General features: G+C 39.7%; 1 protein-coding gene across 1 annotated transcript in view; it reads left to right on the top strand.

Moving 5' to 3' along the window:
• The window catches only part of GRAMD2B (GRAM domain containing 2B), a 30,195-nt gene extending 12,543 nt beyond the window's left edge, over positions 1–17,652 (top strand). Inside the window, exons 2-14 of the mRNA XM_088523960.1 lie at positions 952–1,071; positions 3,113–3,200; positions 3,382–3,448; positions 3,888–3,991; positions 8,061–8,156; positions 8,537–8,608; positions 8,743–8,823; positions 9,428–9,539; positions 11,292–11,414; positions 11,581–11,668; positions 12,146–12,247; positions 13,819–13,912; positions 17,323–17,652. Of these exons, the coding sequence (XP_088380086.1) occupies positions 952–1,071; positions 3,113–3,200; positions 3,382–3,448; positions 3,888–3,991; positions 8,061–8,156; positions 8,537–8,608; positions 8,743–8,823; positions 9,428–9,539; positions 11,292–11,414; positions 11,581–11,668; positions 12,146–12,247; positions 13,819–13,912; positions 17,323–17,364 (1,189 nt within the window). The 3' untranslated portion in view covers positions 17,365–17,652. The remainder of the gene's footprint in view (positions 1–951; positions 1,072–3,112; positions 3,201–3,381; positions 3,449–3,887; positions 3,992–8,060; positions 8,157–8,536; positions 8,609–8,742; positions 8,824–9,427; positions 9,540–11,291; positions 11,415–11,580; positions 11,669–12,145; positions 12,248–13,818; positions 13,913–17,322) is intronic.
• The last annotated feature ends 5,536 nt before the right edge of the window (positions 17,653–23,188 follow it).

The following is a 23,188-nucleotide window of genomic DNA, read 5'->3' as shown; positions in this document are numbered from 1 at the left end:
TATATATAATGTAAAACATTTAATGAAGCTTTTGTAGATGTGGTCATAAAGGCAAGGCATTAAGATACCTAACAACATAGTTTAACTTCTTTCTTTAATGCTACAAAGCTTCCTATAATCTAACATTTTAGTCCCTGAAAAGAAGGGCTATGTGTCTTGTTTGAAACACTGCTGTTTTTGAAACCTTGTTTTTAATGACAGCTTTTTCCTCCCTGCTTACATTTTCTGAGATAATACTCTGTTAGAAATTGACGAAAGTTGGAAGCCAGGAAAAGATTCTGCTGGCACGTTTCTTAGTCTTTAGACCATAGTTTGCTAGCATGTATTTAAAGAGGGGTGAAAATGCTGTGAAGGGGCAACTCAGTGTTTTTGTAAAATGAACCCAGTGCTGCTGTTACTCTGCAAGGATCCTTCGTTGTGAAAACCCTACAGGTGGGCTCTCATGGAAGGTGTAACCAACGGGCAAAATAGGACCTTGATTCAGAGTAAGATGATTCTGCTCAGACAACTTTCCCCAGATTCCCCTTAAAACACAGAATCACAAATATTTAGTTAAGTGCTGCATACTGTAATGCAGGATGTTTTTCTCCCAACTTGTCAATCAAATTAACTTTGCTTAGTCATCAGGTTGAGTACTAAACACAGTCTCACTCAGGAAAAATTCATTCCTTTTGGAATGGAAGTTAAAGCTACAAATGTTAAGTCTGTTTGAATATTTGTGGCAGTAATACAGTTTTTAATCTCTGTTGCTAGAATTTCAATATCGGGGCTTATCCTTTTGCTCGGATGTATAATACTGCCAAGCCAGGGGATGCAGCGTGTTGGTGTTAATTAAATGTCATAATTTTGGTCATTAGTATGTGCTATGTTGTCAGCACATTGCAGTAGCTTTTAACTTTGGTATAAATCCTGCAAAACATGTTGATATCTATTTCATCTTTCATTCTGCAGTTCAGATGGAGAAAATGGATCAGATGAAAAAAAGCCTGGAAAATCACCTACTATACTGCTGCAGAGCCCTACCAGTGAAGTGGAGTATTTTGAAGACCGGAAAAAAGCTGGTGTTGCCAGGTAATGCCAGCCTTCTGGTGGTGAGATAATCGAAGTGGTTGTGGCTCATTCAAGAAGTGAGAAAGAAGTTTTACGGGACATTATCATCCCAGTTGTGTTAGTAGATGTGTGTGGGTAGCCCAGTTGAGCCAACTTAAAGCGTGCAAACAGGGATGGGAGCCCCCTTCCAGAGGCCGATGTATCATCCACCACGAGCAGCCAGAATAGTGCAACTTTGGACCCCCGTGCTAGGGAAACATATTGCTGTGGTCGGCATCATTGCTGGATATTTCCTTTTTCACAGCTGTTGAAGCCTGGGAGGAAGTCAAACTGAGCTGCAGTTTGACTCCTGGGCTGTTTCAGGAGCACTGGATTAGTGATCATGCACAGTAAAGCCATGAATCTTCTGGATTCTCACTGAGGCTTCTTTGCACTGCATATTGCATCGCATGGCTGTAGTAATCTCTCTGTAAAAAATAGTCATTCTTTCATTTTGGAGAATTGGAGTGCACTTGAAACTCTTCTAAAACAAACTGGAAGAGTATTAAAATTCTTCTTCAAGAGCTTGAATGCAAAACTTGAGCAGATTTCACTTTGTCAGCTGAGGTCAATGTTCAAATGATAAAGTCAGTAGTCGACCTGCTCTTTTGTTTTCAGTATTTATGAAACATCACTTACCTTCCTGAAATACCATTTGAAGAAGAATGCAACTACTTCCTGTCCTTGCAGTCTCACCTTTCTCATACAATTAATTGTTCTCGCTGGAGAGGAGCTTTTTTTTTTTTTTTTTTTAAGGCTGTCTAAAGTTTGAGCTAAATGTTACATACACACGCACAGACACATGTATGCTGTAGGTTTCTTCTATGAAGGAATTGAAACCAGTCTCCCTGCAAGCTAAATCAGTCCTCGTGGGCAGTTTCTTTTAGCTCACCTGTGCAACACTTGAGTGTTCTTTCCCTGTTCCCGTCTTACAGTTTTTATTGGAAACCCTGACCATCTCAAGTGTAGAAAATTAAGGAAGATGTACAACGGCAGATAAGGTGCACTGATGGAAATTGAGATTTTTGTAGCACCTTTCTTTCTCCATCCTACCCTAGCACTTTGCAGCATATGTTCTCCACGTCATTTAGTGAGGCCTGTGTTGTGCTCTTCCTTCTGCTCTTCCCCAGTTTGCTTCTGAAAGCCTCTGAAAAAAAGCCAACTTATTTTTATAGCCTGTTGATGCCTTTTTGTCTGTGCTATAATTGAAAGTTCTCAGGGATAATCTTTTCCAGCTGATTTCTAAAGCAGTATTATCCCTCCTCTGTTTTTATTATGCTAAACAATCATGCTGTGCATTTCTGCTGCGTAAAAATAAAAATGATTTTAATGGCCATCCTCACATCCTCAGACTTCCTCTCTAATTGTTCTACTTCAGAGTTCTTGTGTGTGTGTGCGTGTGTATTTCTTCCTCCCTCTGTCCAATATGAATGTCCAAAGTTGTACAGATATGACTTCTTATACAACTGGCACTTGTAATTCCCCTTTGTGTATTAGCAACTTTGCCCTCAGAGTTGCCGGCTCTTTTAGTGATTTCATTACCTTACCAGTTCATGGCTTTGATTTGCACCTATTTCTTCTCCGTTGCACTTTTAAAACAAGTTCCCATTTTGTAGTATAAATTCATAGTTTTGAGTGCATTGCATTTCACTCTGTACTATTTTTATCTTACTTTCATCAGTGTGCTGTTAAGAAAACAGTATTTCATGTGTTAAGCTAATATCTGTGATAAATTATCATGTTGTAGGAATGCCTTGAACTTGATTCCTCCCCACTTTGAACTATAATTTAGAATATTTCCCTTAAAATACAAAAAGACTGGGGTTTTTTATGACATGAGAGCTGGTGCAGCTTACCATTGAGATGTATTCCTCTTCGGTGCTTGTGTAATCCCTGATGAATCAGATAGATAAGAATTCATACACATGCAAATGTGTGGCTTGTTGGTAACTACCAAGACTGATGAAAAGAGGTCAATCATGTCACATGAGTGCCTTTTTTATTCTTATTTTTTCATTTTTAGGACAAAGAGCAGTGCAGACAGCCCACCCATAACAATGGACATCAAGAGCAACTCAAAGACTGAGAGGAAAAAACGTGTCTCAAACCAGGTAGTGCAGATAATATACTTGCTTATATACACACTTACTATGAGTAAATAGATGCTTGGCAAAAGTAGAGATTTATGGTAATTTGGGCGTAATGGCAAGGTAGGAAATGGAATTGGATGCTTGCTTATAAAGATATCTAATAAGGCATTTGTCTTTGGGTGTGGGCCTCTCTGTTTTTTAGCTGAAGGCAAATGCACACTTTCATAAGCTGTTTATGGAGGTTCCCATGGATGAGCCACTGAAACAAAGTAAGTATTAATCCCCTCGTCATTGCTGACTCTGGAAGAAAGATATGGGTGACATTCAAGAGCCACTGCCTGAACCCTAAAAACCATAATTCCAGTTGCCTACAGCAGCAAGGCTTTCATCCATATGCACTCACTGGATATTTCTGTTGTAATCTTTCAGAATTTTAATTTCTTAAATCTTTAGATTTTGAGCATCTTTGGGAGTAGTTGTCCACTTTGCTCTTCTAAACAGAGCAATCTGCTGCAGCCTTTTGCTGGTACTCATATTTTTTACTTAACTGTAATAGAACTGGTTATATGCCTACATGTTTGTAACTTATTACTGCTTTAAAATTTAAAAGCACTGTCAGGAGAAGGATTTACAGTGCCTAAAAGTTAAAGAAAATGTTGTCTTGGTTTGTAATTACTGTAAAGATTATAAAATGGCTGTGTGTTTTAGGTTTTACGTGTGCTCTGCAGAAAGAAATTCTGTACCAAGGCAAGTTATTCCTTTCTGAAAACTGGATTTGCTTCCATTCCAAGGTTTTTGGCAAAGACACTAAGGTTAGTGAAAATTTCATCTTGTTGTGCAAGTCTTGAATAGTGCTAAAATTTCTGACTGGCTGACTGTTACTGGATACTGTAACCGCCATGCAGCAATGCCAGAAAGTTACTTTAGAACTGGAGCACTACTGTTATTAAAAATCCATTCCACCTCAGAAGGGAATTCCTGTGTGGAAAAAGAGATGGCAGGAAAGGAAAGGATCTGACATTCAGCAGTGAGGATGTTGCCAAGCCCACATAGCAAAAACTCTCCTGGGAAAAGTATGAAAAAAAGAGGAGGTGGCGGCAAGGTGGAAAAACAAGGTCAAGAAGGCTCTACTTGAGAACTGGAGGGAATAATCAAGCCCGTTAAACATCAGAACGATTACACATGGAAAAACTAAACTTGGTTTCAGAGCCAAGTGGTTAAGGGCTGTGAGGGATTCCTCTGGCTGCATGAGCCTAGGAAGGAAAGAGAAACCGGTTGCGCTTCTCAGCCTAATGTGAAAAGCAGAAGTGGGGCCTGACTAGTCAGAAAGACAGTTACTCACTTTATCGTTGCATGCTCTCAGCACAGATAGCTGCGGCTACTGAAACTTTCAAACTAGGAACCTTTTTTTTTAACTATAAAGGACCCACTGAAGGCTTGCCCCCCTCAGGTGAATGCTATGGATACAGGTGATAAGAAATCCTGTCCAACAGCCAGTGCTCTCTTCTTGTTTTGGAGGCTGGGGGCATTTTCACATGTTCACAGAAACTGATCTGTCTTTGAGCTTTCATTAGGAAACGGAACTTGATTTACTGCAAGAATCCTTTGCTTTCTAAGGTACTTCCTTGAAACTTTCTTAAACAATATTCTGGTTTAAATCTTGACTCTTGTTTAGTGAATAGGGTGCTCATCTGTACTTTCCTTTAAGTCAAGAAACAGTATCTCTTTTCTCTGCTGTGAACTATTTTGATGGTGTGCCACCTATTTTTGAAAGAACCCTCTTAAAGAAGGTGAAATAAGTTCAAGTTTAAAGAGTGATTAATGACACATGTTTGTTCATAGTGACATTATGACTTACTGTGTGTGACTACCTGGCTCAAGAAATTGAGTTATTATTAGTTGCCAGTTAGTGGATGTTCTTAGTTATAGGTTGTGCATTGATATAGATGGCATATGTGTCAGTGGAAGCCATATGGCATGAATAGGAAATTAACAGATACTGTTAATTCTAACTCATAGCAGCTATCTTGGCAAGTAGTTTCATTTAAAAAAAAAAATCTGATGAAGATATTGGCTAAATAGTCTCCACTTCAGCACAACTAAATGTGAATGTGATTACTCCAAATTGAGTTGCAGCTTTCTAAAATTCTAATTAAGCTACATACATACAAATAAAATCTAACAAAACTCTATCAAGTAGAATAGAAAGACCTGGGGAAGGATGATGTAAAAAGATAATCATACAGTCCTGCAAAGTGTTCCTTTTTAATAGAAAATCAATAAAGTTCTAGTTTGGGGGATATATATGTATTCATGTATGTATATGATGCACAAGAGTAACAGTATTAGAGCAGAGTAGGTTTAATATTTCTAAATATGGTTGTAATGGTATTCCATCTTTGTTCTATTCAGCATCCCAGTTTTTAAAACTGTATTTTAAAAAGGAGGGAAAAATTGAGATCATTTAAGGAATAAACTCAGTTGTTTGCTGCCTCCTGCATCTCACTTTGGAGCTTGGTTCAGCCACACAGAGCAGGCACAAATATTTTTAGAAATGTTATCAGCGAAACAGCTGGACAATTAAGGATATAATGAAGAATAATGTCGTGGGGGGTGGGAAGAGGAAATCAAACTTGCCAGGAGGAATAACATTCTTGGCAATAAGGTATGTTGATAAAGTTGCCATGACACAAAAGCTTTATTGCCTGGAACTTGTAAAACCATCTGAACTCAGTCATAAAACTGTTCTGTTGTGAGAAGAAGCAGGATCACATGTTCTGATAAATTTCTCACTGTGAATTCTTTTACCTAAGGAATTTTTTTAATAAAGACTGGGAGGAAGAAGCGGGAGGGTGAAACAGCTATATAAGTCTGCACCTCTGAGTCTGCGGTGAAAAAATCCTGCTTGCTTGAAAATAAAATGCCTCTGCTGCAGGACTGAGTAAGCTTTGAAAGACAGCACTGCCTCTCCAGGTAGCTCTGTATTGGCCTGGTATCTCTTTTCTGGAGATAAATATCATCTTACACATTTTAGTTTCTCCCTTTGTTGCTTACAAGTAAACTATATTTTCCAGAAGAGTTTTTATTACAGAGAAGTAAAATACTTTGCAGTGATTCAATCTAGTTCTGGGGTAAGAGTGCACTACACAAGTATTTAATCCTCCTTACGGACTCTATTGTCTTGATTATGGTAATGTTATCCATCAAAATAACATGCAGGAGAATGAATTAACATCTCTGAGTTAAGGTTCTTTGAGATGAACTGAGCCAGTTAGAAAACTTCTAAGTTGCATTTCTTATTATAATTATCATTCATGATTTTTGCTGAAAAATCTCTTCAAAAGAAGTTAAGCCAATTCTGACCCAGAGCGGTTCTTCTTCCTGTCAAAAAGATTTCATAGCTGTTCCTTTTCCCCCTTGCTTGACAAATAAGTTTTTTTTAAAAAAAAAAACAAACAAGCATTGCAGTACTGTGAAGCACAACTATATTCAGTCCAAGAATAGAAAATATAGTGAACTACTTCTTTAATGACACATTTTCAGAAGATTTGGTCTCTTACACAGGACAAATAGATTTGTCATATATAAAATATATATATATATATATTATTAAAAAAATCACTAGAGTGGTGGTGGTGGTCAGACTTACAAATTCCTTGATGCTGTCTTCCAAAATTACAGGCTTTGTGATTTGGAATTTTTCTGGTTTATTTTTTGTGCTAGTACCCTTTCTTAACAAAACTAAATACCAAGTCTCTGCTCTGTAGATGACAAGCAGAGATTTGGTTTGGCATCCATATGTAGTGCCCGACAATCTTGCAGCCAGACTAAGGTACAAAAATGCTTTTTTGTTACCTGAAACAGGAAATAATTTAAGGACTTGCTGTTACTTTGTACTTATTTTTCTAAATAAAAGTTAACAAATAAAAATGCTCTGGGATGTTGTTCTGCACTGAGCTGTGTTTTTGGTTTTGTTTGTTTTGTTTTGGGTTTTTTTTTTTTTCTTTCAGTGCTGTGATCACCTATCGATCAATCTTCTGATACTTCTATCTTGCCTTCAAATTCCTTGGGTCACTGTGGTGGTGCCCTGATGACATTTTAACAAGAGCAATAGCCAGAAGTATCCTGGATTACTGTGTTTGCCCAACTTGCTATCAGTCAGCTCTGGGTTTTTTAATTAAAAGTCCAAGCAGCAAATCATTTGTTTGTGATGTGGGATTTGTGAGAAGCACCATACAAAATATCTGAATTGAGATATTCTGAAACTTAGTAGGTAGTTTTCCCATATTAATGGGGTTGAGTGTAAAGAAAAAAAACGGGAGGGAAAATTGTTGAGTGCTTTTTAGTATCAATGTAGAAAGGCTGACACAGGGATCTATTTAAATAAGTGAATAGGTGTGTGAGTATTGAGCCTTTTGACTACTGCAGGATAAGCAGTTTTCTCAGCTGCTTGCTGCAAACTAAGGATTCAAAGTGGTGAGGAAGAGCAAGAGTTGTATGTTCAGTGTTCAACAAGCATCTCCTGTCTGATAATGTTTCAAAACCTTTTGTTCCTAAACAAAGAAACCTCTAAGCCTGGTTTGCTCTGCAGGTACACAGTGATCTGAGCCTGTAGTCTTGTAAGAGGGAAGGGATCTAAAAGAGGAAGCACAAAAAATAAAATCTGCAGTTGAGAACCGATAAAAGTAGAGGTAAAAACAGTTGAAAAGTCATATTAGTCTGAAACCATACTTGCTCCATGTGGGATGTAGCAGAGAAATCTTTAAAGAAGAGTGTTAAAGGTCTTCCTCACCACAGTTGCTAGGTTTGGCTCCTTAAGAAAGGGCATTTGGGCATGTATGCATGTTTTGGGACTATAACAATATGATGGTCTTGTTTCAGATCAGTATACCTGTGCTCTCTGTGACGCTACTAAAGAAAACCAAAACTGCCCTCCTTGTGCCAAATGCTCTGATCATAGCAACAGTTACAGATAAAGTAAGTACTGGAAAGGGGTGAAGCTATCGTACCTTGCCTGCTTTCTTTTTCCATTTTTTCCTTCTTTCCTCTACTTATTTGCAGTTGTCTTGAAGGTTTCTTAAAAGGTTCCAGGTGCAAGTTTATCAAGGCAGAGGATTGGCCACATGTGCTTGTTGAGACTGAGAACTCCAGAGGATTTTTTTGGCGGTAATTTGGATCTACGCTGCTCCCACTCTTTAGATAGGCAGTGACCTTTTTTTCCTTTCCCTTAACTCTGTGTTTTCTTCCTTAGATGTACAGTAAACAGAGCGATATAGATCTTGCTGATTTTTATTTGGATAAAAGGAAGTTTTTACGGGGTGCCTTTTCTCAACAGTTTTGGAACTTTTGTTTTTCAGTACATGTTTGTCTCCTTGCTCTCCAGAGATAACACCTACAAACTATTAAAATCCATCTGTGGACATCTCGAGGTGAGTACTAATGGAAGTGATGATATATGTTCATTCTACAGCTCTTCTGCTTTTACAGGTTGGGCAATTTCTATTATGTTCATTGCTAAAACTTTTTCTTTTTTTTTTTTTTTTCCTCCCCCCGCCCCCGACAGGATACCAGCGTTGGCAACAGTCCCAATCCCTCTTCTCTCGAAAACAGTTTCAGGGCTGATCGTCCTACAACTCTATCACTGGTCAGTGACTTGGGTTTTTGTTAGCTTTTTGTGTGGCACTATTCACTGCAAGTCCTGTTTATAATGTCCTCAACTGAAGCAAATCATGTGCTTCTTGTTTGTAAAACATCCATGAGCCTCAGGAAGCAGTGTAAGTGATGGGCATGAATGTACTTTGAGCTGATCAGATGCAGTATGAGTGCGCACATAAACTGTTCCTAGCAGTCAAGTTTCATGGTGTTCTGTAATAACTTATGGTTGCTGCTTCCCTTGCCATGGGTAGCAATCTAGCATTGCTTATGAAGTGTTTCTGGCTGCAGTCCTCTGCAGTCCAGTTCAGGCAACTGAAAGAGATGTGTAGCCACGCAATGAGCAGAGTCTAACTTAACAGTCTTTCTCTTGTTCATGTACCCAGGCTTTTCACCTAAGCTCGGGTGAGACCTGAACTTGAATTCTGGTATTCATGGTATTCATACTGTGCTTATTGTGCTCTCTTGTTCTCAGTGTCTTGGTATTTGAGCTTGTTCCCAGCCAGACAATTTTAAATCTCTAATCATTGGTTCACTTTCTCAAGAGAGGTCTAAGTAAATCAGGCTGATCTTTCCTGTGACTCTTCCCTTAATAGGATTTCAATGAAGACTATTCTGATCTGGATGGCATAGTGCAACAGAGGAGGCAAGAGATGGAGGAGTCCAGTAGCACAGGCTCCCAAACCCCAGAGCTGGAACGCTTCCAAGGTGAGAGCGGTCCTTGGTTCAGAGAAGATGGGAATGGCACAGCTCAATTTTGCTTCTGTAATCCCCTTCTGATGTGGAAATATATCTCTGATCCCCATAGACTGGGAGAACAATTTTACAGTCTTTGTTGGAGCCACAATAGCTGGATTTCTATCACTATTTACATGCCTTCTTAATCCAGAGTCGAATAATAGTTCTGTCAGAAACAGATCTGGTTCCTATCACTAATGTCACTACTGCATCCAGTTGTTTATTCATGCCCTGTCTGCTCCCCTGTATTTCAAGAATTTTACCCTATCATTATTTCAGCTGAGATGCAATGTAAGATGATCTTCCTTTAAAGACAAAAGAAACTATTAAAAATAGTTCAGGTCATACTGTAACTTCTTTTGATCCATTTAAAGAACTTTACATACAGAGGCAGATTTTGATCATCAGAGAAAAAAAAACTTTGATATGGTTGCATTTTTTGTTTTGCTTTATTCTTTGCAGTTACTAAGACACTTGAAAATACTGCCTAATTTATGTTTGTAACAAACACTACCATTTATTTTTACATATCTCAGATTCTTCACATCGTCTGCCGTCATGTTACACAGAAAACAAGTTCTGTCATATTTTTGAACTCTTACATATGCATTTTTTTATGTGGCACATAGTGAAGGTCATTAGCAGCAAAATTCTAGGGATCCCAGTTAGTGTGTTAATATTTATTGTGTTGGCATTCTATGATTCCTCCAGGTTTTATCTTGACTATACTGAAGTTGTATAATTGGAAACTTGTCTGTAGCCATTACTTTAGATGAAACATTATCAATTCTCTCTTTCTTAAATAGCATGTTTTAGTTGGGTTAGTTCTTACTTAATTCTTTTTTTTTCTGTGTCTTTTTTTTTAGCTCTATGATTTAGAGTTATTTGCTTCAATTTGTTGTTTGTATTTACTGAGTCTGTACATATTTTAATTGTTGGTGTTTGGAAAGCAACAACTAAATTATGTTGACATTACTTGCTGAGTGAATGCTTTTGAATAATTATCTAACTTGCTGTCTTGCTTCCTTAAGGCCAATAAGAACTTCAAGCCTTTCTATTTTCCTTTCCACAAGAAAAGAAAAAAAAGAAAGAAAGAAAGAAATCCAGCTAAAAATATCTCCCTAAGAATAGAAATGAGGTGGAGAAAACCTGTCACTTGTCATTCTGTTTCTTTTTCATCATTAAAACAGTCCTGGATATGCAAAGCGGAACAAGTAGACAAAACTAAATGTGACTGGATTTTTCTGTCCCATCTCACTCAGATGTCTTTTGCCTTAAAAAAAAAGGTCATGAACTGGAACTACAATTTCATTTTTACAGTAATAATCCAGTATCTCCATTGGATGTTATTATAGTCATTTGAAACATCACTGTAGGCTATTCAGTCCTCTTGAGGGATGACTTTTTTTTCCCCTGACTGGCAGATTTAGTGATAACCTGCAAAGTTTGCATGGGTTGCCATCTTTCAAAGGGCATGGAAATGTAAATGCATCATATGTCATCCTTTCCAAATTCTCTGTGTTTTGCAATTGTGTGGAACTACTGTGCAAACCCTTAGGATTTCTGAAGACGATTAAGACTTAAACTATCTGCTGCTTTCTATTCTGAATCCAGAACTGCTGCCATTAAAATCCTTCTGTTCTCCAACTCCTTGGAGTTGATTTAAGTTACTGATAGTTTTCTTTGGTTTCATAATCAACTGAAATTGTTTTTTTTTGACAGATTATCATGTTATTGAGACACAGACCCACTTGAAAGTTTCCAAGACTGAGGCAAAGTCTGTCCGTTCGGATGTACACAGTAAACGTGTACCTGAAGGAAAAGCCAGGAACACTCCTCGGAATGGTAAAGAATCAAGGGAACATCTTCATCTGGGGTTGGATATGTCCACATAGCTGTGTCAGTTCATACTAGCTGTGGAAGATCTTCCTCTGTGTTGCATGTTTGCAAACTACATTTGTCTGCCGTGCTCTGCTTTGATTAAAATGACACTTTGCTCTTCTCCCAGCAGGTCATTTTGAAGCCTTCGGGTTCTTCCACAAAGTGAAGTCCCAGAAACTTGTATCTCTGAACCAAATACTTATATTTTATGCAGTTCTGTAAGTAAAATTTTGAAAATGTTATTATTTTCATGGTTTCACATAGATTAATATAATCTAAGTTCCTCTTGAAAAAAAAGAGGAGATTGAGGGGGATTGTGGCCCCTTGTTTCAGAATAAATGTCAGGACAGATTTAATAGGCCTTTTACTTGTAGAAGCAAAAGGAATTTTGGTTGGGTAGATGTCAAAACGTTTAGCTGCTTGCAAGCTCAGTGGCACTTAACAAAGCTGTACTGCTCAGCTAGGACTTTCAGAGCTGCTCAAATGCTCAAACTGAGATGTATTTCTGAGGTGTTTTTAAAAATGACACCTTTACAATACATGTACAAATGTATTTGTACAAAATTGTACAAATTAAATTAAATTGTACGAATGTACAATTTAAGTGGCTTTTACTGTTGGTCTTGTCAGATATATCTTAAGTTTCCTTGTCCATACAAACTCAGTTGACATAACTTATTTTCTTTCTCTTACAGTGTCTGCGTATTAATATTTTCTACCTTCTACATGAGATACAAAATCAACGTCCTAGAGGAACGTCTTATTTCCATGACATCCTTTGAGTCGCATGTTAAGGAGTAAGAATATACTCTGTAAAATTATTTTTAAAGAGCGGTTTTCCAGTATCTGTCATGCTTATCCGTGTTCTTCAGAAACCTGCGTGATACTTCACTACCCTGTAGTTTTTATGTCTGTACTAGCCACATGTAATAGCATTCTGTTTGAGACTTCTAGTACAAGTGCGATGTGTTGTGGTATATGGCTGCTTTCAGCATTTTTCAGACAGCTGTAACTTCAGAGTTAACTACTGAAATGAGGTCCTTTCAGGAGCCGGGCCCTGGGGGGGAATGTAACTTACGTCTTCAGTCTTTATGTCACTTGGTTAATTTCACGTTAATTCATCTGTCTTGCTTTTATAATGTTTTCTAAATCTTTGGGCTACCTACATCCTTGTTAGAAAGGAGTGCCCTGCCTCACTTCACATATGCAATTTTTTTTTTTTAAAGAGAAGTGGCAGAAAGATGACAAATAGGAAAAGGAGGTAGGGATTTCCCTGAGTATAAATTAGAGTCACAGCATGTCATTACCTCGTGTTGGCTCACAGCACATAAGAAATACTCAAGTTGTATGAGAACAGCCAAGATCCTCCTACTGCTGCGAAGGTTTGGGGAGGCAGCAGTGTAGGCTGTTAATATTTTCTTAGACATCTCCCAGTACAGCTCTGATGGTTCCGCTTTGTAGTTCACAAATGTGAACCTACAGCCACCTTTTTTAAAAAATTCTTTTCCCCCTTGTTTTATGAACAGGAAATCTGCAAACAGATAATGAAGAGGCATACAAAAATATACCACTGTAAATTGAACTAGCTTTCTACCCTTTTCCACAACAGAATATAGTTCAGCTAATTTCTCAGACACTGCTGAGAAAACTAACCAGTTTCTTCAGCACTAAAAATCAGTGTGACATGTAGGTCACTCTGACTGCGTGCTCTCAGGAGTCATATTCAACAACTGCTGTGCTGCTTAGGGCCCAGTTGCTCTCGGCTATGTTCTGTGGATAGCAGCAGTTTGTGCCAGAGAATAGAACTAGGCTCTTTGTAACAGATTTGAGGAAATAGGAAGGAAGTGGTTCTTTATGTGAAACAGGCTTGTATTTGTATTTCACTTAGAGTGCAGGGAGGGGGTAAACATTGCCTAATAGTAGGCAATGTTAAAAGCTTCTCTCTCACTTTTGGCATACTTTGATTTTCAGGATACTGTGACCCCCTTCTGAAGCACTCTTTCTAACAAGAATCTCCTGTTTTCTATCATGCTGATCCCAAACAGTGCAAGATGGATTATGACCTCATGTGCACTTTTGCAGTGTCAAGGGGTTGGGCTTTTTGATTTCCTCTAAGTCACAAGACACAGGGAACTTATGCAACTTTTCAACTTATTACTGGTGGAAATGGCTGTGTAGTTTTCCTTCCAAGCTACTGGAGAATGAGACCTCACAAAGACTGTAGTCAAGAGACTCAGGCGTGTGTGTCTGTAAACAAGTAGAGATCAAAATGTTACCATTCAAAGTATTTCCATCTACATACATGTCTGTTCTGTATTTTTTTCTTTTTCCGTTTCCCTCACACTTGCTTCCTTCTTTTGTTTGACAGACAACCAGTTCGCCAAGGTTTGGGATCTCATCTGCAAGTTAATGCTGATGCCCTCTGTGATGAGTTAACTGCTAATCTTATAAAATTGGAAAAGGTAATTTTATGGTATGAGCCAAGTGCTGAAACACTAATCATGTTCTGGCAGAATTTCTAGTTTGTTACACTGAAAAGTGCCAAATTACTTCCACATCTGATACCAAGAGCAGCATGCTTTCCAAGGCGAAATGCTGGTGTCGGACTACAAGTTAGTCCAAGTATTGATATGTGTGAAAGTTTTCCTTTAAGATAGATTGAGCCTTAAGACCATGAGTACTAGTAAACTGGCCACTTCAGGGGTAATTACTGCATTTCATTATCTTGATTCTGGTCCACCGAGGCCAAGGATTCAGAACTTAGGTTTTTTTGTTATTACTTGATTATATTTGCTGTGCGTGGCTTTCATTTGTGGTGAGTGGGTGTATTCTTTAAAAAAAAAGAAAAAAAAAAAAAGAAGAAGTGGCTTTCATATGAAAAAAAAAGAAGCGGCTTTCATATGTAGCCACATAAAGCATAAACCTGCCTGTTTCTCTTGAGTAGCAAGCTGTGCCAGCTCTGTCACCACCTATAGCTGACCTTTATTTGTCATTCTCGAATTGCAAAATTAAATGCACTTGCTGACTGAAGCTGGATACCTACTCAAAACAGAAATGAGTGGGAAGCCTTTTCTCCACTTTAGATGTATCAAACATACACAAAAGTTTGTGTGCCCTCGTGGCCAAGAAAGCCAATGGGATCCTGGGGCGCATTAAGAAGAGTGTTTCCAGCAGGTCGAGGGAGGGGATCCTGCCCCTCTACTCAGCCCTGGTGAGGCCACATCTGGAGTATTGTGTCCAGTTCTGGGCTCCACAGTACAAGAGGGATGTGGAGCTGCTGGAGAGAGTCCAGCGCAGGGCCACAAGGATGATCAGGGGCCTGGAACATCTGCCCTGTGAGGAGAGGCTGAGGGAGCTGGGCCTGTTCAGCCTGGAGAAGAGAAGGCTGAGAGGGGATCTAATCAGTGTATATAAGTACCTCAAGGGAGGCAGTGAGGAGGATGGTGCTGGCCTCTTTTCAGTGGTGGCCACCGACAGAACTAGAGGTAATGGCCAGAAACTGGAACACCAAAAGTTCCACAGGAACTTCAGGAAAAATTTCTTAACAGTGAGGGTGACAGAGCACTGGAACAGGCTGCCCAGAGAGGTTGTGGAGTCTCCTTCTCTGGAGATCTTCAAAACCCGCTTGGATGTAGTTCTGTGCCACATGCTCTAGGTGACCCTGCGTGTGCAGGGGGGTTGGACTAGATGATCTCTAGAGGTCCCTTCCAACCTTAACGATTCTATGATTCTATGAAAAGTCCTGGAGAGAGGAGGGTGCCACTGGCCAAGCATGAAAAAAAGAAGCAGTGGAGTATAAATAGAAGTTATTTGAATTGCTGTATACTTAAATTGTATGGGATATTTCTGCCTCTTTCCAAAACTACGTGCTTGCCAAAACCTTTCAATACCTATTTCTATAAAAGCAAGTTTCTCAACTTGTGTGAAGCTAAGATAATATATTATAGTCTCACTGTTTAGTGTGGTGGAGAGTCTTCATGATACCACCAAAAATCAAATGGGAATCCTTCCCTTCACCACTCACACCTTGTCTATAAATCTGGATTGATGTCAACATAACCCTTCTCTGTTGTGAATAATGATATGAATATGATGAGAAAAATGCTAACCAAATGATTGTCAGATACTGTCTCTAGCCAGATCATGCCATTTAAGGGATTACTGTGTGCTGTCTTTCTGGGTCAGGCCCTCAGCTGGCAGCATGGTTCATTGGAGACCTTACTTCATTTCAGTGGGAAACCAGCCAGCCTGTTGCAGCAGAGCTGTGCTATTTCGGTCCCTTGTATAGTCTCCAGTCAAAGACGCTGTGAAAGGCAGCTGGACAGTAGTAATACTAAACGTTTCCTGGAGAAGTAGTCCTCTGTCCTGAATTAGAGGGACTCAATCCATGTGCCTTGTTTAGTTTGTGTCTAAAGAACCAAACCCCTAAATAAGTCTTAGCTTGACTTGCAAAATACTCGGTCGCTCTCAGCTGCTGGCGATCTCAGCTAAATGGGCATCACCTGTAGCTGCTTTTTGCTACATCCTGGTCCTCTCTAATCTGGATCAGTCAGGGTTAAACAGTGAGCCTGACCCTTCCCTTGTACTGCAAAACTGGTGGAAATCTAACAGCTTTACTGTAAACTCAGCAATCAATGTACACAGGCCTTGTGTCTTAATGAAACATGTTAGCATCTGACTGCTGCTGGCTTGGCCAGTAGAGCTAACATCAGTTTGTTTAATGTGGCTTGTCGTCTCTCCCCCCTCCCCTCCTTGTCACTGCAACTTTATAAACTAGAGCACTGTAATGATCTGGGTTAAAGGCTGTGAATTACTCTCCAGTTAACAAATGTTCAGTACAAGATTACGTTGCAATGACTCTTTTAGCATGACCTCGTGATTTCTTTTATCAGTTGAATGCCATTCTTGAAACCAATGCATTTCCATAGCTTAGCAGAACACTTTGGTATTTGAGTGTTTTTGACAGGTTTTAGGTTTTCAAAATGCACCATGTTGGGGTGCATAGTTAAACTGGGAAAGAGAGAAGGTGGCCTAATGAAACTTCTTCTGTTACCCTACTGCTCAAATAACTTTAGAGTCTGAAATATGCTACAGCTAAACCTTCTGTAGACATTGATTTCTGCTTACTGAGATGCAGAGAAAACATGTCATGGGATGTAGCCTGCTGTGTCCCTTTCACTCTGCTGTTAGGGGCAGGAGGATAGAAGTGTGTGTGCAGGGGAACAGGTCAAGTAAATCAGATCTGTGCAAATTACTCTGAGGATGTGACTGTCTGCCCGCCTTCAGCTGAGCTGAGAGAAAGTGGATAATTGACAGTCAGTGGGAGCACTGAATCTGGGCCTGCAACACGCCTGCTCATGCCTGGAAGAGCCCATGTCGCAGTGCACAGGTCAATGTAGCTGAAGCTGTTGTAAAACTACTTAAAGTACGCGTTTGAACCTAAAAGTTGTTTTTTTTTAAAAAAAAAAAAAAGTCTAAGACTTTCACTGTTCTTCACGTTTAAAATACTGGTAGCAGGGTAGTGGCAAGGGGGTTAATCCATTTCTGTTTCTTTCTAGCTCTATAGTTTTTCCTTTTTTTCTCCTACTGCTACTGTCTCATGCCTAGGAAGGGTCTGTAGGACAAGAATGCAGGAGAAGATCATAAGCTGTATCACTTTGATTTCAGTTGCTCAGCCTGGCAGGCTGTTGGCTCATTGTATCTAGATGTTTTATTTGAGCCTAGCACAGAAAGTATTTAACATACATACCATGGGTATAAATAGCGTGAGAGACTGCACACAGAGAGAGTACTGAAGAGTATGTCTTTTTTTACTGCAGTATGACACTCCCTGCCTCCTAATTTTTTTTTGTCTCTCTTTTTTTTTTCTAAGATACAAAACAACTTGCAAAGACTACTTGAAGATGGTGAATGAAATGTTGATGTTCTTAGACTGCTTCAGACCGCTGTCTTTTGCTCCTGACAAGCAGTTCCAAAAAAACTCTGCTGGCCGGAGTTCAAGCTTCTTCTTTTTGATCCAAGCCAAGTTTAAACTACTGTTTATCTCCTGTCACAATGTAGAAAGTCTGTCTATTCTTGAACAATTACATATATCTATATATTTTGAAAACAATTTTTTTCCTTTGCTATTGAAGTGTGAAATAATTAATAGATTTTGTAGCTTGTTTGATTCTTGACTTGCTTATACCAGTGTAAACCTGGTGTAACTGTATTTACCTCATAATCTTTTTTTTTTCCTGTACTTTCTCATACACGTGTAAAGGGGAAGAATTTCAGTCATGACCTGTCACATGCAGAAGAGTGTTGTGTGAATGAATTGGGTATCATCTCGTCACTGTGGCTCTGAACAAATGCTCTTTCCTCTGTCCAGACCTGGCCTTCCAAAGATCGCAGAACAGACCCCTCTAGATTTGATTCTGCGTAGTGTTGAGCACTGAATACGTGCTCAGGTATCAGGTGCAGTAAAGAGGCTCAATTCCTCTGCCAGAGGCAACTGCATCACTGCTGAACGGGAGGCCTCTTGCTACTGGGCATTCAGTTTCCACTGAAGTCAAGCTTGAAATATATGTGGACTGAATAATCTGTCAGTCAGGTCTTCAAAAAGGTGCTGTAGTTTTTCTGCGTGCTCATACAGCCTCTGTCCATGCAGCTCCTTGGTGCTCAGAGCCGCAGTCGGCACTTAGAGCCGCGTGGAGTCTTGGTTGGCCAAGCAAGTGCGCTTCATGTTCCCCGTCGTGGCCTCTAGCCTTTGTCTGTGATTCTGGGCAAGGGAGTCTTCCACATAATGGGAACTCCCAAATTAATGAGGTAGCAATAGAAACAGAAAGGGGATGCCTGCTTTGTTATATTCAAACAGAAAGGGGATGCCTGCAGAAAGGGGATGCCTGCTTTGTTATATTCAAACAGAAAGGGGATGCCTGCTTTGTTATATTCAAATTGTTTTCACGGTTCCTGAGATGGGGTGACTGTGTTTTTTGTTTTGTTTTGTTTTTTCTCTCTGATTCACCAAGCAGGCTAGTTAGTTAGTTTTTAAAAAAGCAATATTTAGGATTATATCAATTAGTATCTGTAAAGCAACAGTATTGTTTATATATGCTATGCATTTTATGACCATTTCTGTGAAATGTTCCTTACCTTGTTTAAATAAACTGGGGTGTTTTTTGTAAAACTGTTTACTGTTAACTGTAAAACAGATTACTTGAAGTACATCTGGGGCCCATCTATCTGTTTTAGTGAAATGTGGTATTCACAATCTGAGTAGGCTTATACCTCACAGTCCAAATTTTGATTGTTCAGAGGGAGGAACATCTTTCTGCTAATGCTCCTTTTTGCCCATCTATATCCTAGACCTTGCCAGACTGAGGAGACAGAATAGTGGGAGCAAGTTTGGCCCCCAGCGTTAACCCACACTTTCTACAAACTCAGACAGACTTGACTATTCTCCCAGTACAAGTTCTGGCCTTCCTTCCTTCCTCAGCCAGCTCGATATTAGTGGAATCAAGTTTTCTGGGGGGGAAAGGATTTTTTTTTCTTTTATTCTTTTTTCCCCTCATTGTCTTCTACTAGCTTGATAGCTTATACAACTTCTGGGATTCTTACCTTTTCTTCCTTCTCCCCTTTCCTCTTTTTGGTGTTTTAATAGCAGAAATATGCTTTTTAAATTTTACTTTAAAAACTGAGGACATACGTCCCTCTGTTGCTCCTACTTCAAGGAATCCTGATTATACCTACAAGCTGACCTGAACTGGACCACTGCTCCCTTACATCAGTGGGGATGGTGTTTTACTCTAGAGAATGTATGTCAAGTGCTTTAGGAAGGGAAGGCGGAAGCCGTGTCATTAGCCCTATCATTAGCCTTATCATTAGCCATTGGTGAACAGGATAATGGCAGGAGTGACTAAGTAAACACAGGCAGATGGGAGCCCTTTGGCCTGCATGGCAGCAGGACAGGAGTCTGGACAAAGGTGAGAGTCTCTCAAAAACAAGAGAAGCAAATTGCCCACAATGACAGAGATTGCAGATTGAGATTACAGATCATGGCTATGGGGATCTTGTGGCTGCTGCTTACCTTAGAACTTGTGCCACGTGGCTGCATTTTCCTCTGTCTTATAAGCTCGTTTTCCTCATAAAATGACTTCGAGAACTTAAACTGTTCAGTAAGGTCTATGCACGTGGCAAGCAATATGATACCTCTGCCACACTGGGAGATAAGACTTTGCCACACAAGACCTTGTGGAGATGAAGTGTGGTGTGCCAAATGTGGTTTGAGCCCAACACTGGTTTGCCCTAACCCTGTTTGGAAAGGCAGCAACAGCAGCAGTCAGGAGCAAGGAAAAGCTGCTCTCCCAGAGCCCAGGGAGAGGCAAAGGCTTGGGGGCTTCTTCCCTCTCTTCCTTTGAGCTGACAACAAAAAGAGGCCACAGGAGGAGTCTTGCTGGTCTGCCAGTATGAAATACTGATTGTACTGCAATAGGAGGATGGATGTGCAACTTTGGGGAAGTCAACCTACACCAAATATTAATAACTAATAATTTGCTGTACAGACTGTCTTGAAAGCTGACTGAAAAGTCAGTTTAATTTTATCTGTCTGTCATCTCTAACAACTTATAGGCTGGAAAAGACAAAGGCTGCACTCTATCAGCTGTGGAGCATCCAGTACCGCCCAGTTCTGGGAGGACAATTTGAAACTACAGGTTTATGGAAGCAGCAGGCTCACATTCTTAATGCTTTTTTTTTTTTTCTCTGTGCAGCTGCTGACCTCATTTTTTTTCTTCTGAGCAGGCTTAGTGCAAGTGCGTTCAGTTCGCATGAGTTCTTGTTCTAAGAAAACAAAATGGCTCCATTTCATAAAAAGAAAATGGTATTTGAAGCAGCTGCCAAGACTCTCTGGTGGTGTGAGCAGGTGTTGTAGATAAGACCTGACAGTGCATGCTGAGAATATCCAACAGAGTGCTAAGGGATTCATGCTACTGCGGGCAAGCAGGAAGCAGCAGCTCCAAGGAAAGGCTAGGAGAATGAGGAGTCCCCTTTCAGCACAGCATGAACTGCAATAACTTCCTGTTGGCATTTGCAGAAGAGTCTAAGGAATATGTATATTTGTTGGATTTTTTTTAATACCTTCGCTGCTTTCACCTGAATCTTCATGCAGGTGGTAGTCATGTTCTCCTGGCTAAACCTGCGCTTCCCGTGCGCTCTCCCTTCTAAGCTTCCAGCTATCAGTCACCTGATAGACACTGAGTAAAGCACCAGGCTGGTGCCAGCCTGTCCTCTGACGGCTGTTGCTGGAACAGCTCAGCAGCAGCAGCAGCAGCAGCAGCAGCAGCAGCAGCAGCAGCAGCAGCAGCAGCGAGCGCGTGTCGCTCCTGAGAACACAGGAGGTTTCACGTTTACGGAGCAGGTGTGACGTGCAATAAGGACGATGGGAAAGCTGCCTATTTATACAGAGAACTGAGCAAATAGTTTCCTTTGTGCTCAGGGTCTTAGCGTGTGGTTTTACACACAGCAGAGGAACAACCTCAGTAAACTCGTTTGCAAAGGTTTTTACCAGCACCTGCTGTCAGTTTGCTTGGTGGAAGTAGCTGAGCCTTTGACATACCAATTTACTCAAGTAAGAAAATGGGATAATCTCATTTTGCACTTTTAGCTATATGGTTTGAGCTCCATAAAACTTTTAAGCTAAAAGTCATTTAGGTAATGAGACTTTACAAAGATTTTCTGAGTCTTGGGTTACAAAATCAATGTAGTCTGATTTAATAATAGTGGAGCTTCATGAAAACCTATTGCTTACCTAATAGGGCAGGAAGTTTCATTTGTCTCTTAAATTATTCCCTGTTTATCAATATCATTCTTGCATATTAACCAACAAACAGTCAAATCATTACAAATAAATAACATACAGTATGTACACTGGTCAGGAAGATCAAATCTGTGAGTGCTAGCACTAATTAGGGTTTATTCTCTGAACTTCTACAAGATGATGTGATGCCTAAAACTATTCCTATTCACAATGTAGGAAGAATTAGCTGTTTTTTTAAGACTTCCTACTTCCTCCTCCTGATAACTCTTATTGACCCTCAGATTTCTGTTTAGCCAAATTGGCTGGTGATATTGTGCCTACTCATTTTCAAATACATCTCAAAAAATGTCCTCTGGTCCTCTAAAACCAGTCCTCTGTCTTTACGGCAACATGGTTGGGAGCCTTTGCCTACATCTGCCATGGTAGGACCTCAAAGGGGATGGTCCCAAGAGAGAAGTGATTAGGTAAGTGCCCTCAGAGAATCCCAGCGGAACTGGCATAATAGTCAGTTGTTTTTTGATAATTTCCTCAAACCAAAAACTTCCAAACACTTTTCAACATTGTAATCCTTGATGGAAAGGAGTAACCATCCTGAGATGGATGTCTGTTTATCTCATAGGCATCTGTGCTGAAAATCTCAGAAAGAAATTAAGTCCTTGAGAAGAGCATCCGCCAAATTAGTGTCCTCCATGAAGTACATGTAAGTTTGCAACTGACTGGCTTTCCAGTTCCTAGCCTCCATAAATTCAGTTTAGACAGCTTTTTTTCCCCAGTATCCTGTGTGGAGCCTTTGCCAGTATCCTGCTGTGTATATATGTGACTTGCTTGCCTTGTCAACTTGTGTACTGAGTTGACTGGAACACTGCTTAAAAGTCCATTATGTTATTAATATTGAAGAGATGACCTTAGCCTTTTGCAGGGCTTGTATTACAAACAGCACATTCAGATCATAATGCATGATGATGCAGGAAGTGCATCCTGTTTTGAAAGTATAATATTCCATATTAAACTTCCTAATAAAGATTTATTAGTCTCCGACAATGCAGGTTACCTGGAGGTTGGGCTGTATGATAAAGGTCTCTTCAATTGCTGTTGTTACTTAATGGTATTGATAAGGTAATTTTCCACTGAGTAGGCATTTTAACAGTGCTTAGTAAGAGATTAAAGGAAAATCATTCCAATGTGCTGTCAAGTACAAAATTAAAAAACAGCTCATCACACAAACTGCAGATAGATAGATGAGGACTCCTTCCATGGAAAAAAAACAATGAGTAACTTAATAACTTGATTATAACTTTATGTGCTGGAGCTGGCATGCAGGGCAAGATGTAGCTGTGAATCTTTACAGCACTTGTGGCTTGCTGCCATACCGATGTGCACATGTGCCTGAATTCTGGCACAGAAACAAGGTGAGAAGAAAGCCAGCTTGTGCTAAAAGCTATTTCCACTACGCACATAATGAATCTTCTCTCTGATTCTGATGAATTAGTTGAACTAATGAACTATTTTTCAACTAACTCTGATGATTTAGTTGAAAAATAAATGCTCTGTGAAATTTGCTTAGAATACTAGGGTCAAGAGATGCCCTATTTCCTATCTCTGCCCCATCCCTTAAAACAGGTCTTAGTGATGCAACTAATAATTCACATGGTAAAAAAAAAATCTAGATTGCCTAATTTGGAATTGGTCAGCCTTTCTCAACCACATCTTTCTGATTTACTATAATTGCTAGATGGAAGATGGTGGCCCATTTTAAAAACTCAAACTTCTTACTTGTGAGAGCACATCTTTTACACTTCCCTTGACACATTTCGGGTTCTGAAATCACTCTTTGACCATCAGAGTAAACCTTACACACTAAAATATTCATTGGTTTGAGGTTTACCTGCATTAATGAAAGCAAGGACATTGGATTAATGTTAGGGCTAACTAAATCAGCCCA

The sequence above is a fragment of the Tinamus guttatus genome, unplaced genomic scaffold (assembly GCF_059628265.1).
Source record: "Tinamus guttatus ecotype Peru unplaced genomic scaffold, ASM5962826v1 Tinamus_guttatus_pri_ptg000199l, whole genome shotgun sequence".
NCBI classification, from domain to species: Eukaryota; Metazoa; Chordata; class Aves; order Tinamiformes; family Tinamidae; genus Tinamus; species Tinamus guttatus.
Note: the sequence above shows the minus strand (reverse complement) of the source record. Positions and strands in the feature narration are given on the sequence as shown.